The sequence below is a fragment of the Ambystoma mexicanum genome, chromosome 6p, assembly GCF_040938575.1.
Source record: "Ambystoma mexicanum isolate Mex_15411 chromosome 6p, UKY_AmexF1_1, whole genome shotgun sequence".
Taxonomy (NCBI): domain Eukaryota; kingdom Metazoa; phylum Chordata; class Amphibia; order Caudata; family Ambystomatidae; genus Ambystoma; species Ambystoma mexicanum.
Window position 1 is genome coordinate 676,000,945 of NC_090935.1, and position 17,001 is coordinate 676,017,945.

Genomic DNA, 17,001 nt, shown 5'->3' on the forward strand with positions numbered 1-17,001 from the left:
TCTCAGTCTTACTGGCATTAAGGCAGAGATCGTTGGCGGCACACCATTCCTGAATTGCGGCCAGCCAGTCTGGTATGAGAGAAGGAGCAGAGGTGGCTGTGGTGAGCCTGAAATAGTGCTGGGTGTCATTTGCATAACACTGACAATTGGAGCAGAAAGTAGCTAAGCAGTGGGCAAGAGGTGCCAGGTATTGGTTGAACAGCCAGGGAGAGAGGTTAGACCCCTGGTGAACACCACAAGTAGAGAAAGTGAGAGAAGAGAGGAAATACCCCAGTTGGACCTGAGAGGGTCGGTCAGTGAGAAAGGAGGTCAACCTGATCAGTCATAACCAGGTTGTCACTGAGGCGTTTGAGCAGGATGGCATGGTTGACCATGTCAAAAGCAGAGGATAGATTGAGGAGAATGAAGACAGAAGGGAGATTAGAGTCAAGATTGGAGAGCAGGGCTTCACAGCTGTTCAGGAGAGCTGTTTCCGTGCTTCTGGCAGCTCTGAAGCCAGACTGGTGGTCATGGAGGCGACCAACAGATTAAGCTGGAAGATGGCCAGCTTTTCCAAAAGTTTGCCAAGGAAAGGAGTGATGGAGATAGGGCGAGATAAAAGACGCAGAGGAACGATCGGCTGAGGGCTTCTTTAGAAGGGGGTGCACAAGGGAGTGCTTAATGGGGAGGGGAAAGTTTCGGTGGCAAAGGAGTGATTGCAGAAATCAGCCAGGGCTGGAGCAAGGGTGTTGATGTGGTCCATAATGGCTCTAGGAGAGCAGGGGAGAAACTGTTTTGACTAGACTTTCATAGATCAGACGTGTCTAGAAATATTGTGGGGGTGAACAGGGGAAAGGAGAAGAAAGGAGGAGGAGAGACGGCCTCAGATGGGCCAGGAGCGGTAGAGGAGGAAGAAGAAGTAGAGGAAGTGAGGGTGGACAGGATGTCCTGAGTTTTGGTGGTGAAATGAGAAGCCATGGCTGTGCAGGGAGCCTGGGAGGGAACAGGAGAGAGAGACACTGCAGCAGGATTGGCCAGCTCCTTGCAGATTTTGAAAGGTTCGACCAAATTGTTAGATGCCGCAGACGCGGGCTTGGATGCCGGCTCTCTTCTTAGAAGGGACAGAGATTCTGTACTGCATTAGGAGCAGGCGGCAGGCCAATTTGTCAGAGGATGCGCCTGATGCCCTCCACTTCCTCTCCGCCACCCTACACTTGCGTTTAAGGGCGGCGAGGTTGGAATCATACCAAGAGTTGCACTTGGATTTGGGCTTCAAGCAGATCCTCGTGACAGCGGCAAGGACATCCAGAATGTTAGCGATGGAGAGATGAAAGTTAGAGGGCTGTGTCAGGGTGTGAGTCAGCCAAGTGTGCAGGAGGAGGAGAGAAGGTAGCAGCGAAAGCCTCAAATGACACACGCTTCATGGGTCGAATGACCGAGAAGGTAGGTAGCAGTGCTGGAGACGGCTTGGCATGAGGAGAGAGGTGGGAGGAAAGGAGAAAGTGATCACTCGAAGAGAGAGGAGTGGTTAGAGTGTTAGAGAAAGGGCGGTGTCTGAGGAGATCAGAACATCCAAGGTGTGCCCTGCAGAGTGAGTCGGGCCTGTGATATCTCTTCTGTTAAACTGACTCTTTTTTACTGGCTGTTATTTAAAGATGAGCTGGCAGTGATGTCTCTTCTGCTAAAAACCAATCAGTTTGCTGTGTTGACCCTTATTTGTATTTCATGTGCCACTGAAACCTCCCCCACCCCACTTGCATGTGTGCCCCGTTTTGAGCGCACCCCCCAATACTGATTTCTAGATATTCTGACGCCACTGCCAGACAACACAGAAAACAATTTCGTTAGTCAGAAAACAAATCCATGCAGTGCACATATTGCTCAACAAATGTAAAGAAATCCTCTGCTCCTTAGTTTGCACCGCTGAATGAGGAGCGTGTGGTCCAAAAAGGTGCTATTTGGTCTTTTCTATAAGGAGAGTCTGGGGAGGGTGCTCTCTGAGCAGTTGAAGAGGGAAAGCTGCGGTGCACTGGGCATACATTGATGAAACAGCTCGTGGGTTCCCGAGGAGCATGAAAAATACAATGCTACACCATGAAGACACGTCCCTCAGCCCTGCGAGCCGCGAGGCTGCGGTGTGCACGGTGCTCAGCGCCAACATCCACGGGCTATTGTAAAATAACACGGCGGAGAGAGTCTTCAGCGGAGCGGCCGCTACGCGCACAGAAGGGGAAAGTGTGACTGCCAATGACGCGGACGAGAGGTGAGCGCTCGCGGCGTGCGGTGGGGGCCGTGTGAACACCCCCACCCCCTCTCCCTCGCACACACGGGCGCCTTCCCAGCGCTCGCTAACCGATGCAGTCGCAGGCTCCGCCGCCCATTGGTTGGAAGTGCCCTTCGTCACGTGCCCGAGAGAGTGCTATGTAGTGCAGTCCTATTTTTGACAGCAGATTAACAGATGTGCTTATTCTGAAGAGACCCGTTCCGTTCTCGATGGAAATTAACACCCCTTTCTGCCTTCTAATACTTGTGTTATCCGCAGCGGTTTTCCTCTCTGATGAGCAGATGTTGAAAAGTCCGGAGACCAGGTCAGTGTTTTCGCAGGTTCCCCGTTTTGCTTAATGCCATTACATTCTTAAGGGTGCAGCATGTATCTGTGGCAATGCACATTTTAGAATATGAATTGGCGTTATCGCCATTAGCAACCAGGAATTAAATAATGAAATACCGCAGACGCAGGGAGATGGCTTGACCGGTGCTGCAAATGTCACTGTTTTGGGGTACACTTTCGAATGCTGGGCTCGCGTGACAGCGGCGTTTCCTTTTCGGTTCGCTCCCAGCGTGCTGCGAATCACGGCAAGCTTTTGCGAACGGGCTGCTTGCAACTCGGAGCAGAGGGCGCGTGTGCGGCGGGCTGGGATCCGTCCGCGATTGCGAGTCGCTCGCGCTTTGATTATCCTGCTAAGGAGCCCAGCTGTGCACGCCGGCTCCGCATATAGGCCAGCGAGGGCACGCGGCGATTTGTTTAATCTTGTATTAAGAGATCTTTGGGTCCGGATACGTGTACGAGCCGCAAGATGTTTCCACTCCAGTGTGTGGGCGAAGCGGCAGCAACTCGGGTCACACCGAGAAATTGATAGTGAGGAGGGGGAAAGTACACCATTCAGATCCGCGAACAGTGCACGAGTGTGTGAGGCAGACTTACACAATATGTACGAGTCAAGGTGTAAATAACGAATGAGTGCTAAGGTCAAACTTTGGTCCAAGGGGAAGCAATGCCACAAAAACGCATCATCACCCACCATGCAAAGACCACACTCCCAGCCAGCTCCAGGCTTATTTGCTCATGACATTCCATTTTTGTGAAGTACACACGTCATATTTTCCCACACGAAATGCAGGACTACAAGTACCAGGATGCCAAGTCATTGGAGCCCAAAAGGCAGAACTTTACACCTGACAAGGGATACCTTGAGGTCTCTTGTACACTCTCCTCTGTGTTAAACCTGTGTGTTAAAGTCGCCCCCTTACTTGCTGATTGTTTTGAGCATGTAGCTTGTTGTTGTGCGGAGTGTGACTAAACATTGTAGCGCCGAACACACCCAAGTAGACTTCACAAAAAAACACTTAATGTATTTAATAGTAGGACATAATTATGTAACGCAGTCTGCTTTTTTGCATGCACCTGGGAACAGAAGAATCATATGGACTAAGCAACCAGCTGAGGGCGCAGGACCTCACCAGGAAGGACCTGCTCTTTCATACGTGTACTTGCCCATTCACTCCAGCCCATGCACACACCACTGTGTGCGAGTCGCTGTCCTCAACGTGGGAGTGCTGAACACCAGCGCAGGGAGTGCACACAGACACTGCTGATTGTCACCAAGTGTTCCGTCACTTTAGCTGTTCTCCCCTTGTCAAATCATAAAAGAAAACACATGTTTGAAATGATTCATGTGCAATACACACATCAACCCAAAAAACTCGCAGATATGTCAACACAACACGCCTCACTCTTCTTCACAACTACTCTGGTATGCGCACAACAGACAAGCACAATTACGTTATCGAGCTGGATCGCTCAATAACCACTTCTCCAGACAACTCACCAGATATCTGAAACGTACACTCCCCGGAGTGGCCTATCTTTTCTGAAACTACACTCCCCGGAGTGGCCTATCTTTTCGGATCTGCACGCGGACACGGATCTGCTTCTATATCAGTCCCCAAACACTCCTCTTGAAGATGTTGAAGCACCAAGAAGCCATGTCAATGGTACACGTTGTGCTGTACACGCCTCAATAACATAGCATTGCGGCGATCTTCACTCTTTCTCTTGTGGGGCAGAGCTCTGGATGGCAAAGCAGCTCGGAGAGTTGGCAGACACGGGCGGAAAGGAATGTTGGTTCTACAGCAGTCAGTCCTCTACGCTAGAATCCTAAGCGCCTTGACGGGGTGGTGAGAATATATATCTGCCTGTCAAATCAAGTGGAAAAGCGGGAAGCCCAGTGCCACAATAACACAATTCCAGACTATTGTTATTGTTATTTGGCATTTACATAGCTCTCCATATATCATTGGTATGATCTTAAAGGGCTTGTGGGTTGAACACCCTTGAGGACCGTAGTCCAGGTCAGTCGATAGAGTAGTGTAATATAGGGTGCTTGGGTGCACTCAATATGTGTGCAGCAAGTGTGATTTGCCTGATGGTAGCTGCATCCTAACAATATGTGCGGTGGTAGTGAGAGATCAGTCGAATGTGTGCAGTCAGGTGATTGGTCTCCGAGACTACATTCTGGCAGCATTAGGCCTGTGTAGGACGTTTATGTGTGCGGCTAGGCCAATTCTTTTTTGTGGAGTATAGCTGCGTTCTAGCAGGATGTCGAGGTGTTCATGGAGTATTGTTCTTATGTGTGCAGCTAGGCCGAAATTGATCGATGGTTATAGCTGTGTTGGTGTAGAGAGTGAGCATAGTGGTAGGAGAGGCGAGTGTCAGGAGTGGATAATTTACTCTTAGGAGCCCACTGTTCATGGATTACATTTTGGATCTGGATGAGCTGGCAGTGGTCGTTGTAATGTTTCGCGGTAGGAGGTCTCTTAGGTAGATTCATAGGTAGGACCAGAGTCTGTTATGTTTTACTCGGTCAGAGGGTCATTATTCTTAGGCTCAGCACTATGTGTCTCAGGAGCCCATTTTCCAGGTCTCTGGTTGTAGTTTATGGCAGGTTGCAGGGTAGGTTTAGGCAGGATACTTGATTAAAGGACATGAGATATCTCTCACCAATGTAGTTACACCAGGGCAATGATGCTAAAGGACAGGCTGGACATTTGTCAGCCAGCTGTAACATTTTTGGCCGGCTGTCATTACTCTCCAATGTAATATCGTTGAAGTCATGATTCCTGATGTTGGTGGGTTTCAGCGGCCCTAGAAGGTCCAAATCATGGTTTACGGAAAGAGCCAGGTTTTTAGAGCTTTGCGGAAGGCCGTGTAGTCTTGGTTGTGTCGAATGTGTGACTTGGGTGAGTTCCTCAGAGTTGGAGCCAAGATTCAGAAGGCTGACCCTCCAATCCTGGCTGAATTGGATGCTAGCATCACTAAAAAGAGGACAGTGCTTGACAATAGGGTGCGTGATGGGTGGTAGGGCGTAATCTTCTGTTGTAGGTATGCTGGGCCGGTCATCTGCACTGCTTGGTGGGTAATGCATAAGATTTTGAAAGTTGTCCTTTGTCCACCAGAGAACCAGTGAAGGGTGCGGAGAGTGGTGGAGATGTGATCCCTGTGTCCCAGCGCAAGAAGGAGTCTGGTGGCAGCGTTTTGGGCTCTTTGGAGTTTGTTAAGGTGGTATGCCAGTGCACCCAGGTATAAGAAGTTGGCATAGTTCAGTCTCGACATAACAATGGACATAATAGCGGCAAGTCTGTTGGGGTAGATGAGGTAAGGGAAAATGCGTTTTTAGGAGTTTGAAATGGTAGTGACAGGATTTTGATACATTACTTATATGATGAGAGAGGGTTAAGCCGAGTCCATAGTGCGGTCAAGGTTTTTGACTATATTCGAGGTAGATGGGGGGTGCCAAGTAAGGGGGCCGTGGGAGTGGTTGCGGGAGAAGGGCAGTGTTGCCGCACACCATGATCTCAGTTTTATCTGGGTTCAGAGGGAGGTGATTTCTTGTCATCCATCGGTCAATATCTCTGAGGTAAGCGTCAAGGACGGGACATGGGTTGGAGCTTGTTATGGGAATTCTCAGGATGATTTGGGTATCGTCAGCGTAGTTGTAGCAGGTGAGTTTGTGCGTGTGGATGATCCCAGGTAGAGTGGTCAGGTAGTGCCTTGGGGTACTCCAGTGTGAGGAATTTGACCATCAGCACAGGGAGAGTGTACTCGCCTGGGCTTTTTGATTTTTGTTCATGTAAAACGAATGAATGATGAGAGATCAACTTCTGGAAAATATGTAGGGCCATTCCAGCACATATTTCCCATGCTCACTGCACAGCTAAAAAATAGTCATGTACTCTGGGAGGACACAACTTACCAGCGCTGCCCTCCCCTGTCATGTGTAGCTGACACCTGATATCGCCATTGTTACACCTTGATAGTGGAGGCTAATACTGATGAATGTTAATTAGCAGGCCTCAGGGAATGCCTGGATGCAGGAAGTGACAAAGGAGACCAGAGACCAACACCTCTCTGTAATGCAATGTGTCAACTTGGTACTAACACCTCTCCTTGGTATGAAAAGGCAGTGAATGTCCTGTCTGGAACCACTCCTTTCAGAGCAGGGAAGTATGTGAATTGTAGGAGACGAAAGTCTGCCTGCAACCCCCTACTTCAAAGGAGGACCATGTTGTGACCAAGCGCCGCAGAGGGCTCAGTTATTCTGGGAGACACTTTGATGCACAGAAGACAGGAAGGTGGGTGGGACTTAGAAGTATATGTTGTCATCCTTCCCTGTCTGTTGCCAAGCGCTCTGATTCTGACCTGAAGCTTCACTGAAGATTATTGGTGGGAACCCAGGATTGGTTCATTAAGGTGGGCTTAGCCTGCACCAATCACTGGGGCCTGTTTGGCTTCAAAGAGGGCCGAGCCCCTCACTGATCACATCATCTGAAGACTTTCGAAAGTAGTAAGACGAAGGACTCATTTGCACCTGAGCTAAAGGTAAAGTCTATCTTACATCTTCCACCAGTGAAGGAAGGCCAGGAGTTCCAAGAGGGAAGCAAGATCCCACCCCTAAACATCTCCCAGTGAACAGAGGGAGGTACTGGACTCAGAGGACCCATCCAGCAGCTCCAGAACTGGTACCCAGCCAGCACACAGCGTGCCCTATTAGGTTCTGACAGCAAGCTTCCTAGGTGGGAAGTGCCAGAGAGTCTCTGGACAAAGGACAAGGCTCTTGCCTGCTAATACCCTCCTGAGCTTTGGGCCGTCTGCCTTGAAAGGACACGAGCCCTGCGAAGAAGCTACGAGGAGTGCCACACAAGCATCATCTAGCATCCATCTTTTTAAGGACAATTCCTAGACAGTCGAGTTCTCGAACCACATCTGGCTACACTGCTGACTGTTGTCATGCCGCAGTCACGACGGCACCTCCCCACAGATTTAGTACAGGTGAATGAGGTGGGGAAGGATATTTTTGACTGGTATGAAGTGTTCAAGCTGGCATTCCAGCTGCAGGAGGTGGATGAGGTACTGTGGGGTGCAGCCCTGATGAGTCGCTTGCCAACAGCAGGGACTGATGCAATTCTTCAGTTAACTACTGAGGAAAGGCCCGTTTATGAGAGCATGAAGGCAGCCCTCCTCAGGAAGTTCTGTAAAACCCCAGAACAGTATCGAAAGAGCTTCAGAGAGCTCAGAAAGAAAAGTGGGCAGACATTTGAAGCGTTCCCACACTAAATATCTGAGCGGGTGGGTGACTGGTAACAAAGTTGACACATTTAAAGGGATGTACAGTTTGATTGCGTATGAGCATGTGCTGAAAAATTGTGAGGTTGACCTACACTAGCATCTAGTGGACAAGACCATCACAGATCATATGGAGCTTGCAAAGGCTGCTGACCGATTTGTGAGTACTGAAGTACAGAAAAGGGTTCAGGCTAGCACACCTAAACCGGAAGAGAAATCAGCGGACAAATAAGTAAACCAGGATGGGAAGGACAAATGTCCAACCCAATCTTATTCAAAGTAAGGTCCCCAAAAGAGCGAAAAACCCCCCCCAAACTCTAGTTCAGCCGTGCAATTGAAACGAAGTGCGCGGGCACCCCTAACACTGGGACACCTGTGTTCTCACCACCCAAAGGTTGTTTCGTGTATAAGGAATTGGGCCCTAGGAAAGGGGATCCTGCTTGCAAGGGTTTACCAAAGCAAGTCATAGTGAATGTTTTACTCATGGAGGAGGCCATAATTAGTGTGGGCATCTCAGCTAAGGATTTCCTACTAGGCCAGGGAGTGGCCGAATGTGGATTGGTTACACTGAGTGGGAACGGTACCAGATCTCCAGAAGAGACCCCAGTTCGGAATAAGACTCAACTCTACCTAGAGCACGTGTACATCAATGGACACAAAAGTCCTGTGGTCTGGGACACTGTGGCTAGTGTCACCTCTGTCACACAGCAGTGGGTACAGCTAGGCCAGTATATTGATGGGCCTGAGTTGTGCGTAAGTGGATTTGATGGTAAGAGTAAGTGGTGCCCCTTGGTGCTAGTAGAGTTCAGCTGGTGAGGTGTAACTACCCAGCACCGTGTAGCAGTGAAAGACTCCATCCCTGTCCCATGTCTGCTGGGTAACGATCTACCTGATCCCGAAATAGTCACATCGGCTACACGATCGAGGGCCAAAGAGAATGCCAGATTGAACTTTCTGAAAGCCTTAGGGCCTGGACTGCTTCCAGAGGGCTTGTTTGAAGGACCAGCATGGCTGGTAGCCCCTAGTCCAGTTCCACAGACTGCTGAGTCACCTACTCCTGCGCGAAAGGGGCTAGTAGCCACGGAAGACCCTACTTTGGTAGCAGGGGACCCTGTGAATTCATAGTTGCCTGGTGCAGCGCAGGAATCTGAGTTGGAGGACCAGGTGGGCACAGATCTGAAGGGGCTGCCCAAGCTGAATGAGTTTGCATTAGCTGGGGGCCCAGATCAGACTGACTTCTACACAGCACAGTAAGAGTGTCCCACTCTGGTGGGTCTGCGGAAGCAGGTGGAAGAGCAGGCTAGAGCGAGGCCCCTGGACTGTTCAAAGTGTACTGGCAGGATGGACTCCTGAACAGTGAGCCAAAGGATTCTGAGGGCAAGGACACCGGAAGGTTGGTGGTTCTCCAATGCCACAGAAAGTTCCTTTTGGATTTGGCTCACCAAATTCCTTTAGCGGGTTACTTGGGAGTGACTAAGACATAGGACCGGTTGTCTGTGCAGTTTTACAGGCCGCAGTTCGGTGTAAAAGTTAAGGAATTTGCCCGGTCCTGCCCGACTTGTCAAGCTTCTGGCAAGTCAGGTGGTTCCACAAAGGCCCCCTTAATTCCATTACCCGTGGTTGGGCAGCCTTTCGAGAGAATAGGCATGGATACTGTGGGTCCTCTGATTCATAAACCAGCGAAGAGAACCGTTATATCTTGGTGGTGGTGGACCACGCCACAAGATACCCTGAGGCTGTCCCTCTGAGGAGCATCAAACCCCCCACGGTTGCGAAGTCTCTGATTGGGATATTGTCCCATGTTGGATTCCCTGAGGAAGTCATTTTGACAGGGGATCAAACTTCATATCAGCATATATGAAGCCTATGTGGGAAGAGTGTGGAGTCACCTTCCGGTTCTCTACCTCCTTTCATCCACAAACCAATGGGCTTGGTGAGTGGTTCAACAAGAGCCTGAAGGGCATGATAGGTGGTTTGGAAGTGCACCTGAGGAAAAAATGGGATATTCTCCTGCCAAGCCTTCTGTTCGCCTACAGGGAGGTCCCACAGAACAGAGTAGGGTTTAGCCCGTTTGAGCTTCTATTTGGACAACCGGTATGAGGTCCCCTCAGTCTGGTGAAGGAGGGATGGGCGAGCAAACCCTCATCCCCGTCACGATATGCGGTGGACTATGTACTCAGCCGTCAGTTTAGAATGGTAAATTACATGGAACAGTCAACCAAGAATCTGAAGGCCAGTCAGGAGCTGATGAAGCACTGGCACGACCAAAAGGCCACAGTTACAGTCTATTCTCCAGGCCAGTGGGAGTGGATTATGGACCCTGTCAAACCCAGAGCCCATCAGGACAAGTGGACTAGGCCTTACTGTGTGCTGGAAAAGGTCAGTGAGGTGAATTATCTCATTAATGTGAAAGGACCTAAACAGATGTTCAAGGTCTTTCACATCAACCGGCTAAAACCTCATTATAGCCGGGATGACTTGGTCATGGCGTTAGTGACTGACAGAGAGACTGAGGAGGAGACGATCCCCTCCCAGACCTCCTGCACACTGAATCCACAGATAGGTCAGTTGAAGGTGTCAACCTTGCAACGGACCTGTCAGAACAGCAACAGACAGACTGTTGCCGTTTACTGGGACAGTATGCTGTTCTGTTTTCGCGGACTCCCGGTCACACAGATTGGTGCACCCATGATGTGGACACTGGAGTCAGTAAGCCGGTGAAGAGTAGAATTCAATGGATGTCCGATAAGGTCAGGGACACAATCATGGAGGAAGTTTCCAAGATGTTGTCCCTAGGAGTGATACAGTATCCCACAGCCCCGGGCTAGCCCAGTGGTACTGGTCCCTAAAAGACCAGTAGTGTGAAATCTGAAGTTTGCTTTTATGTGGACTACACAGGGCTCAATTCTGTCACGAAGACAGATGCTCACCCCATTCCCCGGGCAGATGAGCTCATTGACAAGCTTGGTGCTGCCAAGAACTTCACAGCAGGGTATTGGCAGGTTGGCTTGACAGATGGAGCAAAAGAGAGGTTGGCATTCTCAACCATGGAAGGACATAATCAGTTCACTGTGATGCCCTTCGGATTGAAAAATGCCCTTGACACTTTTCAGGGGATAGTTAACCAGGTTTTGTCCAGGCTGGAAAACTTCAGCGTCTCCTATCTAGACGACATTTCTGTGTTCAGCCACAACTGGGGGGATCATGTATCCCACCTGAAACAAGTGCCTTAGGTGCTGCAGAATGCAGGCCTGACTATCAAGGGCATGAAGTTCCAGTTAGTGCAGGGTACAGTAACTTAGCTAGGCGACTGATCGGTGGAGATAAGAGACAACCTCTTGAAGCGAAGGTACAGGCTGTGGAGGATTGGGACATCCCCACCACACAGACACAGGTGAGAGCCTTTCTAGGTCTCACCTGGTACTACCGGACGTTCATCCTAGGGTATGGGACCATTGCCATGCCCCTGAATGATGTTACATCCAAAAAGATGCCAACGAAGGTAACTTGGAGCCTTGCTGTCAAACCTCCTTTCAGGATTTAAAGGATGGATTGTGCAGGGCCCCAGTTCTGAAAGTGCCAGACTATGGTCATTAATTCATTATGCAGACAGATTCCTGTGATTTTGGGATTGGAGCAGTGTTAGCACAGCGGAACTCTGAAGGGGTAGAGCAACCTGTCACTTACATTAGTAGGCAGTTGATGAAAAGGGAAAGGAACTGAGCTGTCATAGAAAAAGAGGTGTATGCGGCTGTGTGGGCCATAAAGAAGCTAAAACCTTACATCTTTGGGTATCACTTTATGATCCAGACGGACCAAAGGCCTCTGCAATGGTTAATGGCCATGCAAGGAGAGAACCCTAAGCTTTTGCGGTGGGCCATACCCCCACAGGGATTATATATGGACATCAAGCACAAGCGATGCTCCCAGCATGGAAATACAGATGGCCTCATCTGGTGCTTTCACCTTGATGACGAACCAGATCCTCAGTAAGGTGGTGGTTCACATGTTGAGGCTGGGGGGCATGTGATGAATTCGACCATCCGCACAGGGAGAGTGTGTTCGACCTGGGCTTTTTGATTTTTGTTTATTTAAAAAGAATTAAGGATGGGAGATCAACCTCTGGAAAATATGTTGGGCCATTGCTGTGCATACTTTCCACGCTCACCGCACAGCAGCCAAATAGTCATGTACTCTGGGAGGACGCAGCTTACCAGCGCCGCCCTTCCCTGTCATGTGTAGCTGAGTCCTTATAGCTGTGGGTACATCAAAAGCCTCTGGTCATGGGCAGCCTGATTAGCATTCCAATGCCCCATGGATTTGCATCTTTATTGTTACACATTGCTGGTGGCGGCGAATACTGATGAATGTTAATTAGCAGTCCTGGATGCAGGAAGTGACAATGGAGACCCGAGACCCACACCTCTTTGTAATGCAATGTTTCAACTTGTACTAACACCCCAACTTGGTATGAACCGTCAATGAATGTCCTGTCTGGACCCACTCCTTTCAGAGCAGGGAAGTATGTGAATTATAGGAGACGAGTCCTACTTCAAAGGTGGCCCATGTTGTGATCAAGTGCCCCATAGGGATCAGTTAATTAGGGAGACACTTGATGTACGGCAGACAGGAAGATAGGTGAGGCTTAGAAATATATGTTGTCATCCTTCCCCTGTCTGTTGCCAAGCACTCTGATTCTGACCGGAAGCATCCCTGAAGATTGTTTCTGGGGACCCAAGATTGGTTCATTAAGGTGGGCATAGCCTTTGCCAATCACTGGGGCCCGTTTGGCCTTAAAAGAGGGCTGAACCCCTCACTGATCAGATCATCTGAAGACTTTGAAAGGAGTAAGAAGAAGGACTAATTTGGACCTGAGCTGAAGGTACAGTCTACCATATAATCATCTTCCAGTGAAGGAATGCCAGGAGTTCCAAGACGGAAGCAAGATCCCTCCTCTAAACATCTCCCAGGAAACAGGGAGATACCGGACTCATAGGACCCATCCAGCAGCTCCAGAACCAGTACCCAGCCAAAACAGTGTGCCCTGCTAGGTTCTGACAGCAAGCATCCTAGGTGCGAAGTGCCAGAGAGCCTCTGGACAAAGGACAAAGCCGTTGCCTGCTAACATCCTCCTGAGATTTGGCCCGTCCGCCTTGAAAGGACACAAGCCCTGCAAAGACGCTAAGAGAAGTGCCACACAAGAATCATCCAGGGTCCATCTTTTTAAGGACAATTTCGAGACAGTTGAGTCCTCGAACTGCATTCGGGCTGCACGGCTGATGGTTGTCACGCCGCAGTCACCAGAGCCATCTGAGATGCCTCGTCCAGCATTCCAGATCAGCCAACCAGCACAGACAATGATTCTTGGCCCTGAGCCACCGCGCCAGACAGCCTGCAGACGTCCGTCCAGCCTTGCTTGCTGAACTCTCTGCCACCTAGTACCCACAGCTGTCTCCCTCCACTAACTCTGTCTCACAGGCTGTGAAGCGCCCTGCAACCACCTCAACGCTGTTGAGCACCAAGAACTTCTTCAGCACCATGTACATTGTAGTTCTGCCCCCCTGGTCCATCTCTGAAGGCCCCTAGAGACAGTTATGACCCTTTGCTCCTTTAATGCTGGAACCAAATAATCTTGAACTATAAGACTGATTACTTTACCAACTACCCTCCTGTCACTATCCAGAGTGCTTTCCTTTGTTCCTTTACAGTGTGGGTTGCAATTGTAGTGGGCTAGAATTGTCTGTTCTAGTAATAATAAAGTCGATATTTGTATACAACCTAGACTGGAAAGTCCCTTTTATCGGTTCCATGTGTTACTATCCCCACAAAAATATTGCGATACAAAAATATCGCCTCATTTCTGTGGCAATATTGACCCATGGACCCTGCGGGGAACACCCCGTAACCCCTGCTCCCACAAAATATCCTCCCGAAAAATATCGCCTATGGCGAGACAAACAGCCATATGTATGGCAATATTTTTGGTGGGGATATTTTGTAGAGCTACCCTTTTATCATTGGGTAATAATTCTATTTTTGCTGTGTTACAACTAACCAACGATCCACAACCTTGCAGAGATAAGCCTGCCTTTCTGTCAACGTTACCAAAATTAGAAAAGGAGTTCTTATAATTTACTTGTATTCTAATCTGTTCTCTTCTGGTGTACTAGAGGTGTGGGTTTGATTGATAGTTTAGAAACCGATATTCATCCCTGGACCACTGGTGCCCGGAAGTTGATTTGTCACATCCAGTGTTTACAGTGCAAGTGTTTGAGACAAAACGGGAGGAAAGCGATTTGATTCCTGTGTTGAGGAAGGAGGCAATCATTTGAGTGCCGAGCCTCGGATTCCTAGCGAGTGGAGTCGGTAAAGGAGGATAGAATGGTTAACGGTGTCAAAGGCTGTTGACAGATCAAGGAGAACCAGCGCTGCACAACCCTCTGAGTCCGCCGAGACCTTGAGATCACCTCAGATCGAGATCAGAGTGGTTTCTGTTCCATGGCGCGGCCTGAAGCCTGATTGAGCAGGGTCGAGCAGTTTGTTGAATTTTATGAAACAGTTGAGCTGAGAGTATGCAGCGCGGTCAATGAGTTTCACAGGAATCGGGTGTTGGAGATCGGCCTGTACTTCTTAAGGTCAAGGGGGTTAAGGGATGCCTTTTTTAGAAGCGGTTTGACATGCACTATTTTAAAGGCCTCGGGAAAGATGCCAAAGGTGAGGGAGTCATTTAGTATGGACCTTCCTTGTTCTCCTGCACAAGTGGAGGAAAATATTTCTTTCAGAAGAGAGGTGGGACCGGAGTCAGTGGGGGATCCGCAGGGTCTGCTGCCGGATAGTAGATCAAGGAACTTGTCTCTTGAGATGGGGTTGAAACATTCGAAAGATGGTATTGCGGTAGTCGGAGCAATGAAATCAGCAGGGGCAGGTGTGGGGCGAGGGTGGAATGTTTGGTATTAAGTGTTTCACAAATTCAGAGATGATCTTGTGGAGCTCTTTGCTGCTGCTGCGACAGTTCAGGATTCGTTTATTGTCAGAAGGCCTTTTTGGCCTTTCGGATCTCGGATTTGTAATTACAGTGGTGGCGGGTGAACATAGATCTGCTGAGAGTGGTTTTAGATGCTTGCCATTTGCGCACAAGAAAGTTATTTTGGTTTTTGAAAGTCTTCAAGTGGGGTGTGAACCATTTGGGGGAAAGTCCTTTGTGAGAGGTTGTGGGGCATGAGGGGGTGAGAGGAAGTAGTGATTCTTTAAACCAGGAGTCAAACGATACGATGGTTAATGACCTATCTGAGGTTGGCGGTGCTGGGAGACTGTGTAGCAGGGTTTCAGCTAGGTCAGGGAGTACCTTGACTTTGTTCCGGCATTTGTGATCATGTGTGAGGGCAGGGAGAGCTATGGGTAGAGAGGGTAAAGTGTGGATAGTGAAAGGGATGGCAGAGTTGTCTGCCCAGATGAGCGGTTTGGGGCTAGATACAGAGATATGGTCATAGGAGCTGGATTGCATGAAGGCTGTGACCACCGAAGTGGGTTTGACCTGTGGTATGTCGGGAGAGGATGAGTGACTCTAGACTGTGGACCAGGGGCTGAGTCATGGGGTTGTCGGGCACATCAAACTAGATATTGAAGTCCCCTAGTAGAGTGAGTGTTGGGTGGTTTACCTGCATGGTGGCTAGTGAGTCACAGAGCTTGTTGGCAAAATGTTTCTCATACCCAGGGGGCCTGTATATGAGTAGAAAGTTGTGAGTGAGTGTTGATGGTAGAGAGAGTTTTACTAGAAGGGATTCACAGTTAGCATTGCATGTCTGGGTTTTGGTGAGTGAGATGGAGAAATGAGGTTTGTAGAGGATCGCTACTGTGCCACCTCTGGAAGGTCTGTTGTGGGGGATAAGCGAGTAGCCAGGGGGGAAAGCCTCATCTGTGACTGGTGCAAAATCGGTTGAGAACCAAGTTTCAGTGATGAAAATGAGGTCAGGATTGTCAGAGGATAAGAGGTCAAAGATGCTGTGTCAGTTTCTCGCTATGGAGCGGGCATTGAAAAGGAAGCAGGTGACTTTGCATGGAGGTTTTTTGACGCTCATGTTTTGGAGGGCTCAGTTGGATTGAGAGGCAGGGGGTAAGGTGTCAGTCGTTGCAATGGAAGGTGTGGTCGGATCAGTTTGGGTGACTGAGACTGGCCCAGGGGTGGTAGTGGGGGTTCGGGAGGCAAGTGCTCTTTGAGGAGGCGGTGAGTGGGTTAGTTCGATGAGTAGGCGGGCAGTGGTAGGTGTGCGAGAGATGTGGTGGGGAGGATCAGAGGAGAGAGGGAGGGCAGTGAGTGGTGCACGTGTGGTGTGTGGGGTCAGGTAAGTTGTTGATTGGGGTTCATGTCTGGAGGGTGTTAGGAGTTTAGGTGTACTGGCTGAGCGGTCGAGTTCAAGCCGGTGGAGACGGGGAGAGACAGGAGGGGAGGGCCTTATGGCAGGGCTGCAAAAAGATGGGAGGTTGGACCGATGAAGAAGTGATGAGGTATGGAGAGGGGCTGTAACTCTTTCTGCGTTTTGTGATTTGGGTGCAAGAGGGGTGTGAGAGAGGGCAGGAGGGTCAGAGGAAAAAGGGGATGAAGCAACAGTTTTAGAAAGAGCAAGACGTGCTACTTTCAGATAAGGGAAAGGGCTTGAAGGGGGAGGTCTGGGGATGGGGATCGAGCAGGAGCTAAGGATGGGGTTGGGGGTGTGGGCGGTAGGGTGAGAGGGTTTCACCGGTGAAGAGGGGGGGTGGCGAGCTGTGCAGAGTTCAGGGTGCGGTTGTCCTCGTGGGTCTGCGCTGTCAAGGAGACACTGGGTTTTGGAAGGAGTGGTGTTGATGGTGAGGAGGTGTCGGACTGATGTGAGGGGAATGGATGAGTGCGTGTTGGTGGAGGGTTGATGATGTTGTTGTGACGTGGAGCTCTACACGAGTGGGTGAGTGTTAGTGCAGGGGTCAAAGGGGGTTTGGCAGGGGCTGAGGTCAGCGGGGCTGGTCTGGGGCGAGTTCCTGCGTGACCACACCAATGCCGCAACCAATGTTGTTTGGAGCGCCAGAGAGCTCCTATGGCTTGTGAGTCGGAAATTGCGCAGAGGGTACAAAAAGGGGTTAGGGGG

The 17,001-nt window shown here is 49.8% G+C and overlaps 1 protein-coding gene across 1 annotated transcript in view; it reads left to right on the forward strand.

Moving 5' to 3' along the window:
* Window positions 1–2,356: 2,356 nt before the first annotated feature.
* LOC138511719 (V-type proton ATPase subunit S1-like protein) overlaps window positions 2,357–17,001 on the forward strand; it is a 285,518-nt gene continuing 270,873 nt past the window's right edge. Inside the window, exon 1 of the mRNA XM_069627575.1 lies at window positions 2,357–2,567. Within this exon, the coding sequence (XP_069483676.1) occupies window positions 2,473–2,567 (95 nt within the window). The 5' untranslated portion in view covers window positions 2,357–2,472. The remainder of the gene's footprint in view (window positions 2,568–17,001) is intronic.